The 19361-nt window shown below is 31.9% G+C and overlaps 1 protein-coding gene across 6 annotated transcripts in view; it reads left to right on the top strand.

Moving 5' to 3' along the window:
• The window catches only part of RNGTT (RNA guanylyltransferase and 5'-phosphatase), a 303195-nt gene that overhangs the window by 244356 nt on the left and 39478 nt on the right, over positions 1-19361 (top strand). For all 6 annotated transcript variants that reach the window (XM_063096565.1, XM_063096564.1, XM_063096563.1 and 3 more), the window contains one exon: positions 15415-15481. In XM_063096565.1, the coding sequence (XP_062952635.1) occupies positions 15415-15481 (67 nt within the window). The remainder of the gene's footprint in view (positions 1-15414; positions 15482-19361) is intronic.

Raw genomic sequence — 19361 nt, 5'->3', positions numbered from 1 at the left:
TTTATGAACAAGAGCCCAAAAGCACAAGGAACAAAAGAAAAAATAAGCAAATGGGACTATATCCTACTAAACAACTTGTGCAAGCAAAGGAAATAATCAACAGAGTAAAATGACAACCTACAGAGTGGGAGAAAATATTTGCAAACTATACATCTGACGAGGTGTTAATACCTAGAATATTTAAGGAACTCAGCAGTTACACAGTAAAACAAATAATCCCATTAAAATATGGGCAAAGGAACTGAATAGACATTTTTCTAAGGAAGACATACAAATGGCCATCAGTCACTTTAAAAATGCCCAACATCACTAATCATCAGGGAAATGCAAATTAAATCCACATTGATATCACCTCTCCGTGGCTATAATAAAAAAGAGAATAACAGATGCTGGCAAAGATTTGGAGAGTAGGGAACACTTCAGTACTGTTGGTGGGACTGTAAATTAGTACAACCACTATGGAAAACAGTATAGAGTTTTCTCAAACACCTAAAGATATATCTACCATACAATTTCACTATCACACTGCTGGGTATGTACCCAAAGGAATGGGAATCATCATGTTGAAGGGATTCCTGCACTCCCGTGTTCATTGCAGCTTTATTTACAATAGCCAAGATATGGAACCAATCTAAATGTCCATCAACAGATGACTGGTTAAGGAAAATGTGGTATATATATACACCATGGAATACTACTGTGCCATAAAAAAAAATATGAAATTCTGCCATTTGGAGTCACATGGATGAGCTTGAGAAAATTATGTTGAGTGAAATAAACCAGGCACAGAGGGAAAAATATGTTCTCACTTATAAGTGGGAGCAGGAAAGAAAGAATGACCACAGTGGTGTGTTGGACCTGCAGGAGAGAGCATACCTAGGGTTGCAGAGTGAGGTAGGGGAGGGTGGGAGGGGGAGGGAGGTCAGGGATTAATTGGGTGAGGGACACGGAATAATCGCAGTTTGTGGTAATGGGCATGCTGATAGTATTGATCTGGCCATCACATCTTGGGCACAAGTTGTGACGATCAGCTTTTGTACTCCATGAATATGCCTAACCAATTAAAAAAAAGAGTGTTTACTGCTGATACCAAAAGAAAAAGTAAAACGAATTGTCATTGCTCAAATTCTAAGAGCTATTCAGCTAGGTAAAAAGTTCCTTCAAACCCTTTACAAACTATAGTCTGTCAATAGTTATTTCATTTGAGTGAAAAATATACTGATTCTATTAAGGCAGGAACTGTCAAGCTAAATCAAAATAGGCTGATTCATATTTACCAATAGAGTCATGAAAATGACAAAGAATTAATTACTTTTAAGAATAGAGATATCTAGCAATCTTTTATGCCTAGCAATGAAAAAGTAATTCTACACCTATCATAATTCATATTTTAATAAAAGGGATGCATCTATATTTACTAAAGGAGTATTCAAACTAAAAATAGCAGAGTAAAGACGAATATAATGTATATTCTATCAATGAGACACGTAGGTGGTTCTTTGTGTTTTGATTATATATATAGTTCATGTGTCAGCATTTTGGGGGGAGTTCTATAAAGCTGAAATTGTCCTTGAAATTCAGAATTGCAGTAATTCTTAACGTGGAATATAACAATCTCAGTTATTCTGGGGTCTGAGATTTAAAAAGCAACAATTTTTTCTCTTTAATTGATCATAGCGATTACTGAAATAGCTGGTAACGTGACATAGTACAATAGTTTACACTGAAAAATTGATTTGTGAATTATATCAACTCGGGTTAAATTTCTGTTTTTAGTCTTCAGAGCACCTTTTGTGCTTTTTCTGCAGAAATGGCTTTTTAACATAATGTTCTTATATTTTCCCTGGGGAAAAGGAGGACTCCACGGTCAAATATCTTATTTGTCTGAAGTCCAAGGAAAACTCTTTATAGCAAAAATGAAGGGGAAAAAACATAAAATAGATTCAGAATTTTCCAGCACATGAAATGAAAAATTTTTATAATTTAACCTTTTAACAAACGTGCTTTACACAGTGTGTGTGCGCATGCATGGGTGCATGCCTGTATTTCAACATTGCCGTTATCCTGCCTGAGAATTGTTGCCATAATAACCATAGTGTCAGTGTTTTAATTTGCATTTCCGTAATGATTAGTGGTACTGAGCATTTTTAAAATACATCTGTTGGTCATTTGTATGTCTTCTTTCAAGAAATGTCTGATCAGGTAACTTTGCCATTTTTTAATCAGGTTATTTGTTTTCTGGCTTTTGAGTTATTTGGGTTTCTTATTTATTTTGGATATTAACTCCCTATTAGATGTATGGCTTGCATCTATTTTCTGCCAATCCTTAAATTGTCTTTGCCCACTGTTAATTGTTTTCTTTGCTGTGCAGAAGCTTTTTAGTTTGATGTAATCCTGTTTGTCTATTTTTGCTTTTGTTGGCAGAGCTTTTGGGGTAAAATCCATAAAATCGTTGTCCAGACCAATATCATGTAGTTTTTCTTCTATGTTTTCTTCTAGTACTTTTACAGTTTCACATCTTATGTTTAAGTCTTTGTCTTAGTTGGCTGTATGCTGCTGTAACTGATTATCACAGACTGGGTAATTTGTAATGAATAGAAATTTATTTCTCACAGTTCTGGAGGCAGGAAAGTTCATTATGAAGAGACTGGCATCTGGCGAGGGCCTTTGTGCTGCATCATCCCATGGCAGAAGGTGGAAGGCCAAAGGGAGGGTGAGAGAGAGACAAAAGGGGGCCAAACTAATTCTTTTATAAGGAACCTGCAATAGTGACATTAAGTCATTCATGAGGGAGCCCTCATGGCCTAATCACCTTTTATTATGTCTCACCTCCCAACTGCCATATTGGGGATTGCTTTTGGGGGGACATATTCAAACCATAGCAGTCTTTAATCCATTTTGAGTTGATCTTTGTATATAGTATGTGACAAGGATCCAATTTCATTCTTCTGCATGTGTATATCCAATTTTCCCAACTCTCTTTCTTGAAGAGACTGTCCTTTTTCCATTGTGTGCTTTTGGCACCTTTGTCAAAAATCAGTTGGCTGTAGAAATATGGGTTTATTTCTGCGTTCTTTATTCCATTTCACTGGTCCATATGTCTGTTTTTAGTGAAGAGGCAACCTGTAGAATAGGGGGAAATATTTGCAAACTATTCATCTGACAAGGGATTAATATCCAGAATCATTTTTTTAGAGCAGGGGTAAGCAAACTTTTTCTCTAAAGGACCAGATAACAAGTATATTAGGCCTTCTAGGCATGTATTCTTCCTTCTTGCACTCTGGTTTGAAAACTCCAGGTAGTTAATTGAGACAGTCCTAGGACGCACTTCATTTGTCTCCCCTCTCAGGTACCACTGACCTGTGCTGCCTGTTGTCCATTTTCTGAAAACCATTGTCTTTGTATTTTGTATTTTTAATTGTTCAGTGGGAACGGGGACTAGTCTAGTCCTTATTATTCTATCTCGGCTGGAATTGGAAAATCTATATACACATTTTAATGCACTTGTGTTTCTTTTTCAATCTTAATGCCTTGTATTTAAAACCAGTATGCCCAGGTATGTGAGATCTTTGTTTTTGTATTTTATTTATGCCATAAAATGTGCAGCTCCATTACTAACAAGGGAATGAGTGACTTTAGGATTCCCTAAAAGCTCCTCTCTTAAAATACTTGTTTATACAGGAATATTAAAATATGTTAATACATCAATTAATATTGTACGCTTTGTTTAGGAGTCACTCTTGGTCTCTTACCGATTGCTTATGTTTGTTTTTTCTTTGTACTTTTTGTATTATTTATTGACTTTTTATGTTGTAAAATATAATACACATATAGAAAGTAATAAAAAATGTAAATGTAAAGCTTAATGAAATTTCATGTAACACCCATTTAACCACTACTCAGGCCAGGAAAGAAAATATTACCAGCAGGCCTAGTATGCCCTTTGCCAGTCACAACCTTCTCCCTCCAACCAAAGATAATCACTATTCCAACCTCTATGGTTTTTATTTCCTTGCTCCTCTTTATACTTTTACTACTTAGGTATGCATCTGTAAAACATCAGTGTTTGTTTTTGCCTGTTTTTGAACCTTACATAAAGGCAACCCTACGTTCTTTTATGTCTGGCTTCCTTTGTTCAATATTGTGATTTTGAAATTCATCCTGATATGTGGAATTTATTTCTTTTATTGGTGTATAATATTATACAAATAGGCATTTGGATTGATAGCAGTTTGAGGTGATTACCAATAATAGCCAAACATACTTGCACACATGCTTTAAGGACACATGAACTCACACACGTCCGTTAGGGGTGTACCTAAAATGGGAATTACCAGGTCCTAGGGTATATGCATGTTCAACTTACGAGATAATGTGTGTTATAAATTTCTTCTATTCAGTGGCTTCTTCAGTCTCTTAATGATGTCTTTTTAATTTTTTTATTTTAAAATAATTTTAGACTTACAGAAAAGTTGCAAAAATATTTCAGAGTATTCTTGTATATCCCTCACATTGCTTTCTCTTTTGTTAATATCTCATATAGCCATTGTACATTTGATCAAAACCCAGAAATAAACATTGGTACAGTGATATTCATTAGTCTAATTTTGCCAGTTTCCTCTCTGATAATATCAAGGATCCAATCTAGGATCCCACATCGCATTTAGTTATTATGTCTCCTTAATACAGTCTGATAATAGCTCTCTTGTTTTTATGACTTTGATACTTTTTGAAGAATACTAGTTATTTTGTAGACTGCTTAGTTTTAAAAAAGTGTCTTTTTTTTTTTTTTTTTTGGCAAGAACACCATGGAAGTAATGTCATACTCTTCTCAGTGCATTGTATGGTGGTGGTGAGGGAGCATGTTGCTAAAAATCTTAATACTGGTGATATTAATCTTAATTACTTAATTGTCTGCTGGGCTTCTCCACACCAGAGGTGCTATTTTTTTCTTTATAATTATTAAGTGTTTTCTGGGGAGAAACTTTGAAGCTATGCAAATATCACATTTCTCCTTATACTTTCATCTTCTAATTTTAATACCTTTCAATGGTTTTTTTTTTTTTCCTTGCAACAACTGCTGCTGCAGTGTTTTCCCATTTCAGTTTGGTGAATATTTCAAATAATGGTGAATTTCAATTTCTGTCACTGTTTTTCCATGTATTAATAAGAATTTTACTGTAAAGAACTATTTTTTCCCCAATGTATTTATTTATGTTGGAATAATAAGAATATTTTATTTCATAGGTTATAATTCAATACTGTCATTCAATTTTGGTCTTTTGATTTTGGCCATTGTGAATTCCTTCAAGTTGGCTTTATGTCATTTTGAAATGCTTCCATCATTTTTCACCACTTCCTTACTTCGTAGTACCATAAGATGTTTCAGGATTTTCTTTTGTTTTTCTTCTCTCAGTCCAGGAATCAGCTATTTCTCCAAGGAGTGGTGGTTTATTTTATTGATGAATATGTGGAAACAAAAATCTAGATCCTAGGTGCAGTCATTGTTGGGGGGTGTCATTCCAGGCCCTCTTGGTTGTCAGAGCTAGGATTGTGTCATATACTAACAAGCACCTGAACACATTAATATTTATTTCTTTATCCATCTGTGAATACATTAAAGGCCATGAGGTCCTACTGATGCCACTGATTTATCTATTTATTTTCCTGATGGCTGGCCAGTATGGGGATCTAAACCTTTGGCATTGGTGTTAAAAGATGGTGTTCCAACCAGTGGAGCTAACTGGCCAGCCCTGATGTCACTGATTCTAATCCAACATCATAATGTTAATTCTAGCCTTTCCCCTTTTCTCATTTGTAACTCTTTGTGCAGTGGGAAACCTGCATCTCATTATCTATGATATATGTTTGTTAAATCCTAGTATACATATAAAGTATTTTTAGAATTAATAACCCATACCCCTGTGAGAAACAAGTTTACTAACTCAAGAACAATATTTGTGTAGTTCTTTCTGTCTGTATCCTTATGGAATATTGTCAAAATACTGTTTTCTGAAGTTCCTTAAGTTAGTTCTTTTTCATTCCCATCTTCCTTACAGTGGAATATTATTCATTTGTAATGTGATTATTTCTATTCCAATTTGGGTTCTCTCAATGTACTGATTGATTTTAATTATTTATTTGGTGTTTGAAACATTATCATGGTTCTAAGTCATAACCATATCAAAAGGTACTCTTAAAGAAGTGTCACACTTCACTCATCCTGCTACCTCATTTTCATTCCCTCATTATTTCTACCCTTTTGCACCTATCCCCTATTTCAAACTGCTATGGTTTGACTGTCCCCCAAGCTCATGTTGAAGCTTGATCCAAAATGGTATTTGAAAAATGGGGCCTTTAAGAGGTGATTGGACAAGGAGAGCTATGCCATCATGAATGGATTAATGGGTTAATCCATGAATGGGTTATCGTGGGAGTAGCAATAGTGGCTTTATAAGGAGAGGAAGAAGAATGTTAGCATGCCCCCCTACCCACTAGCTGTGTGATGTTCTATGCCACCTCAGGACTCTGCAGAGTTCCCATTGGGAAGAAGGCCCCCACCAGAGGTGCTCCCTCAATGTTGGATTTTCCAGCCTCTAAAACTGTAAGAAATAAATTTCTTATCTTTACAAATTGCCCAGTTTTAGGCATTTGGTTATGAGTGACAGAAAACGGACTGATACAGAAGCCAGTCTCTTTAGTTTCTGTTTCAGCCTTCTTGTAATTTTTTCTGCACAAATGAGCAGATACTTGAAATTTTCTTATACTTTTTCTTTGTATGAAGGGTAGCATACTAGATATCATCTCTTGCACTTTCCTCTTTTCATTTAAAAGTAATTGTATCCTGGAAGTCACTCCCTATCAGTAAATAGAAATTGTCCTCATTATTTTTTACAGCTGCATGTTACTCCATTGTTTGGGTTTATTATAACTCATTTAACCTCTCTGCTATGTATGAGCATTTAGGTTGTTCCCAACATTTTGCAGTAATAAACAGTGCTGCAGTGAATAGCTTTGTGCATATTTTTCAGTTTTTGGAGGCATATCTTTAAGGCATATTGTTAGAAGGGAGATTACTGGGTCAAAAGTTAAGTGTATATGTACCTTTGTTAGATATTGCAGAATTTCCCTCCAGAGAGTTGTCCCAGTTTGCATTTCCAACAACAGTTTATGAGAGTGTATGTTTTCTACATGCTTGCGAACAGAATGTGTTGTCCATACATTTTAATTTTTGCCAGTCTGATAGGTGAGAAATGGTATCTCAGTGCTGTTTTAATTTGCACTTTTCTAATTATGAGTGAGTTTGTATATTTTTACATATGCTTAATGTCTATTTTGTGTGTGTGTGTGCATTTTCTTTTTATGTCTTTTTCCCAGTTTTCATCAGGATTTTTGTTCTTTTCCTCCTCACTTTGTAAGAATCCTTTATATATTAGTATATATTAGTGTTATTAGTCCCTTTTCTATGGTATATGTTGCAAACATTTTTTCCCAATTCATCAGGTATCTTTTGACTTTATGGTGCTTTTTCCCATGCCAATTTAAAAAAATTTTTATATAGTATGATTTACCAATATATTCTCTTATTGCCATGTTATACCAACGTTAAAGAGGCATTCACCCAGGTTTTCTTCTAATACTTGTAAGGTTTCTTTTTTTCTTTACGTTGCACTTCCCAAACCATTTAGAGTTTATTCTAATGAATTGTGTGAAGTTTGGATCTTAGTGTATCTCTTGATAAACAGAAATTATTTATTTTAATGTAGCCAATTTATCAAGATTTTCTTTTATGGTATATTTTTATCTGTGGATAGCCAATTATCCCAGCCCTATTTATTAGAAAGATTATTCTTTCACCACGCTCTCCAGTGCCACCTTTGTTATACATCATGAGTCTATGTGTAGGTCTATTTCTAGGTTCTCCATTGTATTTCACTGACCTATTTGTCCCAATGGCAACACCATGTTTTCTTTATTGCTGAAGCTTTATAAGAAGTCTTGATATCTAGTGGAGCAAGTCCTCCTACTGTGCTCCTCTTCAGGAGAATCTTTTATATTCTTGTTCTTTTGCTTTCCCATCATATTTTCAAGTGAGCTAATGAAGTTTCTCAGACATCCTGTCAGGATTTTTGAGATTACATTGAAAATATAAATGGGGTTGTGGATGTTTTATATGGTAACAACATTGAGACTTCCTGTCCGTGAACATGATATATTCTTTCATTTATTTAGGTTTCCTTAAATTCTTTTAATAACATTTGATAGTTTTATGAACTGAGGTTTTTCACTTCTTTTGTTAGTTTTATTCTTAAATTAAAAATGATTTTTATTTCATTTTGAATTGGATTATTCTCAGTTTCATTTTCTAACTGCTTGTTGCTGGTATAGAAATACAGTTAATAGGCTGGCTGGTTGGTTAGCTCCGTTGGTTAGAGCATAGTGTTATAACACCAAAGTCAAAGGTTCAGAACCCTTATCAGCCAGCTGCAAATTAAACAAACAAAAAGAAATACAATTGATGTTTTTCTCTAATTGATCTAGTATCCAGGGATCTTGGTAAACTCACTGATTAATTCTAATAATTTATCTGTATATTCTTTGGTATATATATTTATATGTATAAATAGTATGTATATTAGTATAATTATATATAGTATATTATTGTATATACTATATATTTCCATATTATATTAATATATTAGTTATATACTATATATACACATATATAATATATTAATTATATACTATGTATACACATTATATAATATATACACACATATATAATTAACATATATTAATATATTAATTATAATATTTTAATTATATATTATATATGTTAGTGTTGTCTTATATATCTTGGTGGTATATATTATATATTAATTATATATTATATATGTTAATTACAATATATAATTACATTATAATATACAATCATATTATGATTATATATTATATAACAATAATATAATAATACATATTCTTTTATAATATTATATAGAATAGTATATACTTATATTTATAAATAATGAGAGGTTTTTTCTTTCTAATCTTTATATTATTTTTTTCTTGCCTTTATTGCACTGGCTAGGACCTCTAGTACATTGATAAAGAAAACTGGTTATAGAATGCATCCTCAGAATTTTCCCAGTGTAAAATTTAAAAATTTTAACACTGAGTGTGTTTCCTGTAGGATTTGTTTTATTCATTTATCTATATCCTTTAAATGAAATTTAAAAAGTTATTTTCTCTTTTTTGTTTGCTAAGAGTACTTATACACGGGTGTTTAATATTTTCAAATACTTTTCATGCCTTTATAATAATATGGTATTTTTTCCTCAATTTTGTTCATTGGGTGAATTACAGCGGTGGATTATCTAATGTTAAATTATTCTTAAAATAAGCCCAATTTAATGGTGATGTATTATGTTTTTAAAAAATGTACTGGATTTTGTTTACTAGTTTTTTTAGGATTTTTGTTTTTGTTTTTGTTTTTCTTCTTTTTCTTTGTTTTTCCTGTTCTGTCCTTTTCTCTTTTCTTTTTTCTGTCTTTTCTTCAGTTGGCCTATATGTTTCCTTTGTTATACTGTCAACATTGCATTTAAAAAAAATTAATAAGACTTTATTTTTAGAGCTTTTTATGTTTACAGAAAATTGAGCAGAAAGTGCAGAGGGTGCCCATACACTTTCTCTCCCTCACCTTACAGTTTCCCCTGTTGTTATTTTGCATTAGTATAGTATATTTGTTACAACTGATGAACTAATTTTGATACATTATTAACTAAAGTCCATAGTTTACATTAGGGCTAAAATTTCTGTGTTATGTAGTTCTATGGATTTGGATAAAAATCCATAATGTCTTAATTATATTCACCATTATAGTATATAGAATAGCTTAGCTGCCCTAAAAATTTCCTTAATCCAGTCTGTGTTTCTTTTAAATAATGTTTATTCTGCTCCACCTGTTTGTCCCTTTCTTCCTCACCTTTCATTCACTGATCTTTCTACTTGTCACCATAGTTTTGCCTTTTCCAGAATGTCATATAGTTGGAATCATATAATATGTAGCCTTTTCAGATTGGCTTCTCTCACTTAGTAATATGCATTTAACTTTCCTATATGTCTTTTTATGGCTTCATAGCTTACTTCTTTTTAGCTCTGAGTAATATTCCATTTGTCTGCATGTACCACAGTTTATTTTTCCATTTACCTACTGAAGGACACCTTGGTTGCTTCCCAGATTAGGCAATTATGAAAAAAGCTACTATAAACACCTTTTTGCAGGTTTTTGTATGGACATAAGTTTTCAATTCCTTTGGGTAAATACCACAAGGAGTGTGATTGCTGGATCATATGGTAAGAGAGTATATTTAGTTTTGTAAGAAACCACCAAACTGTCTTCTGAAGTAGCTATATTATTTTGTATTTCCACCAGCAATGAATGAGAGTTCCTGTTGCTCCACATTTTTACCATTTGGTGTTTTCAGTGTTCTGGATTTTGGCCATTTTCATAAGTGTGTAGTGGTACCTGATTGTTGTTTCAGTTTGCATTTCCCTAATGACATATGATGCTGAGCATCTTTTCCTGTGCTTATTTGCTCTCTGTATATCTTCTTTGGTGAGGTGTTGGTTCAGGTTTTTGCTCATTTTTTAATTGGGTTATTTTCTTATTGTTGAGTTTTACAAGTTTTTGGTATATTTTGAATAACAGTCTTTTTTCAGAGATGTCTTTTACAAATATTTTCTTCCAGTCTGTGGCTTGTCTCCTCATTTTCCCTTGATTAACATTGCATTTTTTTATCCAGGTGTCAGAGTTATGCTGACTTTATAAAATGAATTGGGAAATATTTCTTTTTTATTTTCTGGAAAAATTTGTGTATGATTAGAATTAACTTTTCTTTAAATATTTGGTAGAATTTGCTGGTGAATTCATATAGATCTTTTGCTTTTTTGTGGGGATAATTTAAAAAGTTTTATAGTAAGACAACTAAGATTTTTTTATTCTTGCTTCAGTTTTAGTATATTTTTCTAGGACTTTCCTATTCTGAATTTTGAAACTTGTTGGAACAAAAGTGTTTATAATATCCTCTTGGTGTTTATTAGTATATTTAGGCTGTGTTTCCTTTTTTATTCCTTCTTCTCATTATTTGTATCTTAATCTTTTTTCTTTGTCAGTCTCATTAGGAATCAATTTAATTATTATTTTAAAAGAGACAGTTTTTAGTGTTTTTGATCCTCTCTAGTCCATGTTTTCTATTTCATGAGTTTTTTGCTCATTGTTATTTCTTTCCTTTTTTTTCCTTTGGGTTTAATTTACTGTCATTTTTCTGGTTTCTTGAGGTACATACTTAACTCATCAATTTGTATAAAGCATTTCTTCTTTTATATATATATTTTTTGGTTATAAATTACTAAGTTGGATTTAGCCACACCCCACAAATTTTGATATATTGTTATTTTCTTACTCAATTCAAAATATTTTAAAATTTGAATTGGGATTTCCTCTCTCACCTATGAGTTATTTATAAGTATACATCTGTCTTTTCAGACAAAGGGATTTTCTGATTATTTTTATGTTATTGATTTCTAGCTAAAATTTATGTTCCAAGACTGTAATCTGAATTATTTTGTTAGAAATTTGCTTTATGGCATATGCTTTTTTTATTTACATACTACTAGAAGATTCAAAAAATAATGTAGGACTTCCCAGTAATATGCATTTTCTTAAATTCAGAATGGCACTGTTGACCCCGTATTAAGTGTCTTTATTTTCTTTTTCTTTTTTCCTTAGTAGTATATAAATTGGATGTAGTCTGGTCTTTGAGTTACTTGCTGTCTGGATAAAAAGTAGGATTTTATCTGAGTCGGTGTGGAAGATACTGTAAATTGTTTCAAGGTATTTTGTTACAATTTAAAAGTATATGATAATGGATATTGTAGTTATGGCTTTAGACACAAGAGTTAATTTTGAGTTATTTAGCTTATTTTTAGAAAGATCCCCTTTCCCTTTTTTAACTTTTGATTTGAAATTTAAAGCAATTTTTCTGTGTCTGATATATCATCAGTATATAGTGAATGAGGTTCTTTTAAATAATGTTTATTCTGTTTTTTTAGGTTTTATTTTGTTTTTGAATGAATCTCTTTACTAAATATATTTAGAATACTGTAGCTCCCAAAATATAAAACATACATCCTTTTTAAGCACAGATAGAAACTTTTAGTTTAGTATTAGGTGGGCACAAAGAAATCGCAACAAATATTTAGAAAATCACTACCACACAAACTGTGTTCTCTTACCATAGTTAAGAAATGAATAGTAAAAATACAGTACAGTATTCTTTATCCTCCAGTTTACTTTGACATTTATTCTTTAACTTATGAGCTATTCGGTTTTGAAAATGCATGTTTATTCTATTACCTGACAGATTTTACTTTTTTACATGAGAAACTTTTCTGGAAACAATTTTGGGACTTTCTTCTCAGAATAGATATTTGTTAATATTTGTGTCTGGTAAATTGAAAGCAAAATGAGCATTAGTCTTGTTTATCTTTACTTTTTCAAAAGCTGTAATATATTTTTTTCTCCAATAGTGCCTTTTCATTGTTACTTTCCAAAACCATCCTCTTTGGTAGCCACACTACAGAAAGCAAATATTTTAGTGGTTGCTAGCATTTGTGTAAAGGTTATGGTAATGTTCACCTAACTCAAAGGCAAAACAATTACTTGGTACTAAATAAATCAAGGTTTCTATTTTAAAATACACATATAAATTCATTTGTCAGTGCTGAATTAATGCCCTTACTCTGGGGATTTAAAATGTGTGATTGCTATATTGTATACAGGCACCCTGTCATGATAAAATGGTGCCTGTTACTTTTCAATAATTATGTATACAACTTGGCAAAATAATTTTTGAAAGTTAAAAACAGTTAAAGAAATGTTCCATTTTAAAAGGGGGAATTTTTGTTCTCGAAGTATTAATTATGTTATGCATAGCAGGCCTTTTAAATTATGATACTTATTAAAACCCACTCAAATGAAGGTGTTAAGGATTAATAGGTACATGAATAAGAAAGAACAGTATTTTTAAAGTGAAATATGTATACGTGCTATCTAAGTGATATATATAAGAACTTTTTTGTTTTGAAAAAGGTAGTTTATTAGATAGGCAAGTTGGAGGGAGGGGACACACTAAATTGTATATTGGCAAGCTTCCTGAAATGCATATGCATAGTAATTAGAGGCATATTGATTTTTAAATGTCAGCCAGCTTTCATTCTCTTCCTTTTCTAACATCTATTTGTATGAACAGTGACTCTCCTTACTTCTAAAGGGGGTTTATCAAGCTTTCTGTGAACATTTGTTATATAGGAAATGAATTATCACTGCTGTATATAACTAACATTAGATTTGTGATACCAGCAATGATTTGTGAGTGATTTAAAGTTTAAAGTTTTGTTGGTTAAATTAATTTCTTATTTGTGGAACAGTAGCTAAGAAATTCTCCGTTTCGCTGTTGAGGTGTGCGGACATTTCCTATGCTTTCTAATTGAATCTAGTAAATGCCTTTAGTCATGTTTGTAACCTTCAACAATATATTAAATGCTTTACTACAAATCATCACTTACATTCCAAATGTATGAAGCTTTTTACTAAGTTGATTTAATTCAGGATAGTGTTCATCAGCTATTAATTTTTTTTAGTGGCTTTAATGCTTAATAGGCCCTTAGAGAATGTAGGGAAAAGAGTGTGTTCCTGGGAGACTGAATATCTACCTTATTTCATAGAATCTAAATTGTTTTGAGATAGTGCTTTTGTCGTCTTACTAGACAATATCAATGGAGGGTAATCACACAACCACCTCACAGCTGTCACCTGAGGACAATTACAAAACACAATTATCAGAGGCATCCCAGTTTCAGAGAAGTTAAATTACAAATAAGTGGATATCCTGGAATCATTGAAGTAAGGTTTTTGAAGCCACTAAATGAATTTCAAAGAGATGGTTATGATAATAATCTTTCGTTCTAATTTTCTGTGATTAGACCAGTATGGTACATTGAAAATTTTTCATTTGATTGTTTTGAGTTTGCAGGTTTTTTCTTTACTTTATTACTACTCAAATGTTTCATTCTCAGTTTCATGCAATAGAATTTACAGCTATTCTAGAGACCATCAGAATTCTGTTACCTTCCTTAAAAGTCTATTAATTTTTACTGTCCAGACGAAGAGTTTTGGCCTGGTAGCTTTGGGTAAGAAGTACAAACAATTTTTTTTCTTTTTCTTTATGTACAATACTGTTGAGACTGGGGTTGTGTCTATTTATTCACAATGTCCATTAGGGAAAGATTTATGATAAAAGAAGGATGAGATATATCTACACTTAGCTTAATTAAACACAAGAATATTTGATTATGTCCTTCCCATACCCTGTACCACTACCAATTTTTCTCTACACATTCCACAAACACAGATCTAATGATGCTATTTCTTCATTCACAATGTTTCAATGCAATCAAGATTGATAGACCTCTTAAAAGTGGAAACAGAAAGGAAGGGATGATGCAGGGAAGGTAATCATTTTTATTTTATTTTATACGTACTCTATATGGTTTGATTTTTATTTCCATATACATTTATTGTTTTATGAGAAATAAGTACATCTTTTAAAAATATAACTCCATATTGCACACAAAATGAATAGATGGCATTTGAAATTCTTCATGGTCTATTCCAAACTTCCTTTGGATTCTTATCTCCAACTAAATTATCCCTTATTTCAGTCATACTTGTCTATTCTTTGTCTCAAATCGTCTGTATCCTCAGGACTTCATTTAAATTTCTTCCTTTGTGTTACCTACTGTGTAAGGCTAAGTCCAAATCCCATCTATTCAAACTTTTCCAGATCTCTTCATAGCAAGAACCTCTTACCACTACTTTCCAATGGTGAATATCTTTATTATACCACTTACCAGAAGCTAGCTTTTGTTAGGTTTAATTATTTACGTATCAGATTTTCCTGTTAGATTTTAGGACTGAATTATTTGGATTTTTATTATCTTCTGTAGTGTGTAGTATAGACATGTGATGAGTGTTTCTTGAATTGAATCTTTATAAATTTTTAGATATCACTTCCTTTAATTCTTTTTGTTCTTTCCCAAAGACACTATGTAGTAATTTTGTCAGAATGTGTTAAAGAGTGTTCTACGTGTAAGTTTTCATTCTCAACATTTGACCCATTACTTTCTGAAATATAAGCATTATTCCTTTGCTGGTTACTGTCTTATAGTGCAAAAGTCAGTAATTACATAGATTTTTTTTTTTTAAACAGCATCTATTATACAAATTTTGGTAATTATATAACCTTACATATAAGGAATAGTATTTTATAAGTAATGCTTTTTTTCCCTTTGTAGGTTGCTTCCTCAGAATGTTGGCCTTCTGTATGTTGGAGGTTATGAAAGACCGTTTGCACAAATCAAGGTATGATTGATCACGTTAGTGTACTTTTCCTGGATGTAGTTCACTTGTCCAGAAACCACTAAAAACTTGCTAATAACCATCAGCATATCAAAAATATTATGAATGTGAATATTATGAATGTGAAGTAATAATTTCATTGGCTTTTCTGTTATTTCTGCTGAAGAAGTCATTCAGATTTTGAAAGGAATTGATTATTTTAATATTCTTGCCCATAGTAAAGTTGACGTTGACTTTGACTAAATTCTGATTAACTTAGAAGAGTTCATTTGGAGCTACACAGGTTAGTCTTTCAGATCATTCCTTTTGCCATTAAAAAAAAACTAATAGCTTTACTCATACAACAAAGTGTACGTATTTAAAGTTTACAATTTTGACATGCTTACACTTGGGGAATTATCACCACAATCAAGATAATTAACATATTCATCACCCCCAATTTTCCTTATGCCCCTTTGAAATATCTCTCTCCCGCCTTTCCTTTTTCCCTTCCAGTCCCCAGGCAACCACTGATCTGATTTGTGTCATTATAGATTAGTTTGCATTTTCTACAACTTTATATAAATGGATCCTCTCTCCCTCCCAACCACTTGAGTGCCTGCACATCTTTTTAACTCATCATTTTAAGATTCATCAACTTGTTGCACTTTTCACTAGTTCGTTCTTTTTTAATGTCGAGTGGTATTCCATTATATGACTATAGCACAATTTGTTTATCCTTTCAACTGTTGATAGAGATTTAGGATGTTTCTAGTTTTGGGCTATTACAAATATAAAGCTGCTATGAACATATGTGTGAAAGTCTTTGTATGGACATATCCTTTCCTTTCTCTTGAGTAAATACCTAAGAGGGGAATGACTGGATTAAATGGTAGTTGTGAAACTACCAAACTGTTTTCCAAAATGGTTGTTCCATGTTACATTTGCATAGCAGTGTGTGAGATCGCCAGTTCCTCCATGTCCTCATTCCCATTTGGTATGGTCAGTCTTTTTCAGTTTAGCCGTTATCATAGGTATGTAGTAGTATTTCACTGTGGTATTAATTTACATTTCCATAATGAATGATCCTTTTTTTCATGTGCTTATTTGCCACCTAAATGTCTTGTTAAATGAGAAATATGTTTAAATTTTGCCGTTTTTTATTGAGTTTGAGCATTTTTAAAATATCTTCTTGATATAAGTCATTTATCAGATATGTGATTTGCAAATATTTTCTCCCGGCTATGGCTTGTCTTTTCACTCTCTTAACAGTGTCCTCAAAGAGCAGAAGTTCTTAATATTGATGAAGTTAGTTTATTAGTTTTTCTTTCATGACTCATACTTTTGGTGTTGTATCTAAGAAATATTTGCCTAACCTAAAGTCACAAAGATTTTTCTCCTGTGTATTCTTCTAGAAGTTTTATAGTTTTAAGGTTTATATCTAGGTTTATTTCCATTTGAGTTAATTTTTGTATGTAGTTCAAGATGCAAGGTATGGATTGATGTTCTTTTTTTTTAAAAAATGTGAATGTCCAGTTGTTCCAAAACCATTTTTGAAGTGATTAAAAGAATATTATTTCTACCATTGAATTGCCTTTACATCTCTGTTGACAATTAATTGATCATATATGTGTGAATCTATTTCTGGACTCTTTATTCTGTTCTATTGACCTATGTGTCTGTCCTTCCACCAGTACCCCACTACGTTTGATTACCATAGCTTTATAATAAATCATGAAGTCAAGGTGTATAAATCTTCCAACTTTGTTCTTTTTCTAAGTTGTTTTGGCTTATCTAGGTTCCTTTAATTTTCATATGAACTTTTAGAATCATCTTGTTAATTTCTATAAAAATGCCTGTTGGGATTTCAGTTGGGATCAGGTGGAAACTATAGATCGATTTGAGAATTGAAATCTTAATCTTGAATTTTGCAATTCATGAAGACCCCATCTCTTTCTATTTATTTAGATCTGTAATGACTCTCAGCAGTATTTTGTTGTTTTCAGTGTATTGTTCTTGCACATTTTCAAAACAAATTTATCTGTAAATATTTTATTTTTTGATGCTATTATGAACGTTTTTAATTTCAATTTCTGATTGTTCATTGCTAGTATGTAAAAACATGATTTTCTTATGTGTTGACTTTAAATCCTATAATCTTATTATACTCAGTTATCAGTTCAAGTATCTTTTTTATAGATTTCATAGGATTTTCTACATAAATGATTATATCATCTACTGAGAAAGACAGTTTTCCTTTCTTTCTGATCTGGATGACTCATTGCTTTTTCTTTATTGCACTAGCTAAAACCTACATTACAGAGATGAATAGAAATGGTGAGAGTAGACATCCTTGCCTTGTTCCTAATCTTAGAGGGGAAAGCATTCAATCTTTCTTCAAAAATTGTTTTTATCATAATATTAGTTGAGGATTGATTAATTGATTCTAAGCAGGCTTTGTTATAAGAAATGAAAGAACATTATTAACATTAAAGGCAGTTAATAAAAGGGAAGGTTTGAGATCATCCTTTTTTTTGTTTTTTAACTTTTTGTTGTTTTCGAGGAGGCCTGTAAAATTTGTTATGTGGATTTTTTTTTATTTTGTTTTCTGATTTTTCTTTATATTTGTTTTTTGGCTTCATGAGTTATTTTTCTCCTGTTAATTTGAGGGTTGTAAGTTTAAACTTCTTTCCACCTGCATACTTGACATATATTTTTATGCTTTATAAAAGAAGTTTTCAGAGTAGACTGAGCCTGAATATGACATCCAAGATTATTTGATACTAAGAATTTTCAGTTACAATATCAACAGTCTTAAATGAAAAATCTTCTTAGTTACCAAAGAATCAGCACCTCTTTAAATTACCTCCATTAATTTAACCTAAATCAAAACACTCTCAAAAGTCCCTTATTAGGATCTGAAGTTTCTGGTTCCTTAAGTAATGACAAGCATTCAGGTACATTTTTTTCCCCTATCTATTTTTAATATCCCTGGAATGAGTGGAGGTGAGGTGGCAAGAGTCTCTTCATGAACCTCCCTCACTATCCCATTCACTGAACTCAGCGGTATAGCCCAGAATCCTAACAGGTTTCAGCAGGAACATTTCTGACAGCTCAGTTTTTTTCCATCCAGTGGTTTGGAAAATTCTGTTTCTCTTTATTAGAACTGAAATAACTAAAAAGTGAGAGGCTTATCTGATATATTTAGGGAAGGATAGATTCTTTTTGCATATGGATACGTTACAGTGTGTCTCAAAAGCATACTCTCAATATATGTGTGAGGGTAATTCCTCTATCACTTACCTGACTTATTAACATGACATTTTCTTTAGCTTGGTCTTTTCTAACAAGCTCAGTGACAAGGTCAATCCTGTGTAAATCCTTTATGCCTTTATAATCAAATGTGTAGGAAAAAAAGTCCATTATTTTAGGTTGTCTTTTTCCTTTGATGTTGCCATGGGAAAGGTTTATCTCCTTCACTGTAAAAAGATTTCTTATTCTTATAATTGTTGGCATTCTTTTATAATTCCTATGGCTCTGCCTAATCTCTACCTAGTTGGAATACTTATAAGTTAATTGAAGAACAGTAAAAAAACCCATAGTTTAAATGCCTGAGATTAAGCTAAAAATTTAAGGTTTATTTCCTGCTTTGCCTTGTAACTGACTTCTTGTGAACATGAAATGCTAGTATTTGTTATGTTAATTTTTCTCCCAGTAAACTAACTGTAATGATATCATATCTATGTTATCTGTCATAGATGTCAAATATAACTGTTAAAAATGGAGACTGCTTTGCTTTTCCTAAGAACATATTAGTTGTTGATTTTTTTTTTAATAAATCGGAATATGAAATTGTTTACTTGATCATTGAGGAAAGAGAATTCTCATTCATTAACATCACAGG

This window comes from Cynocephalus volans, chromosome 5 (genome assembly GCF_027409185.1).
Source record: "Cynocephalus volans isolate mCynVol1 chromosome 5, mCynVol1.pri, whole genome shotgun sequence".
Taxonomy (NCBI): Eukaryota; Metazoa; Chordata; class Mammalia; order Dermoptera; family Cynocephalidae; genus Cynocephalus; species Cynocephalus volans.
The sequence above is the reverse complement of the archived record's forward strand: the minus strand, read 5'-3'. Positions and strand labels throughout refer to the sequence as shown.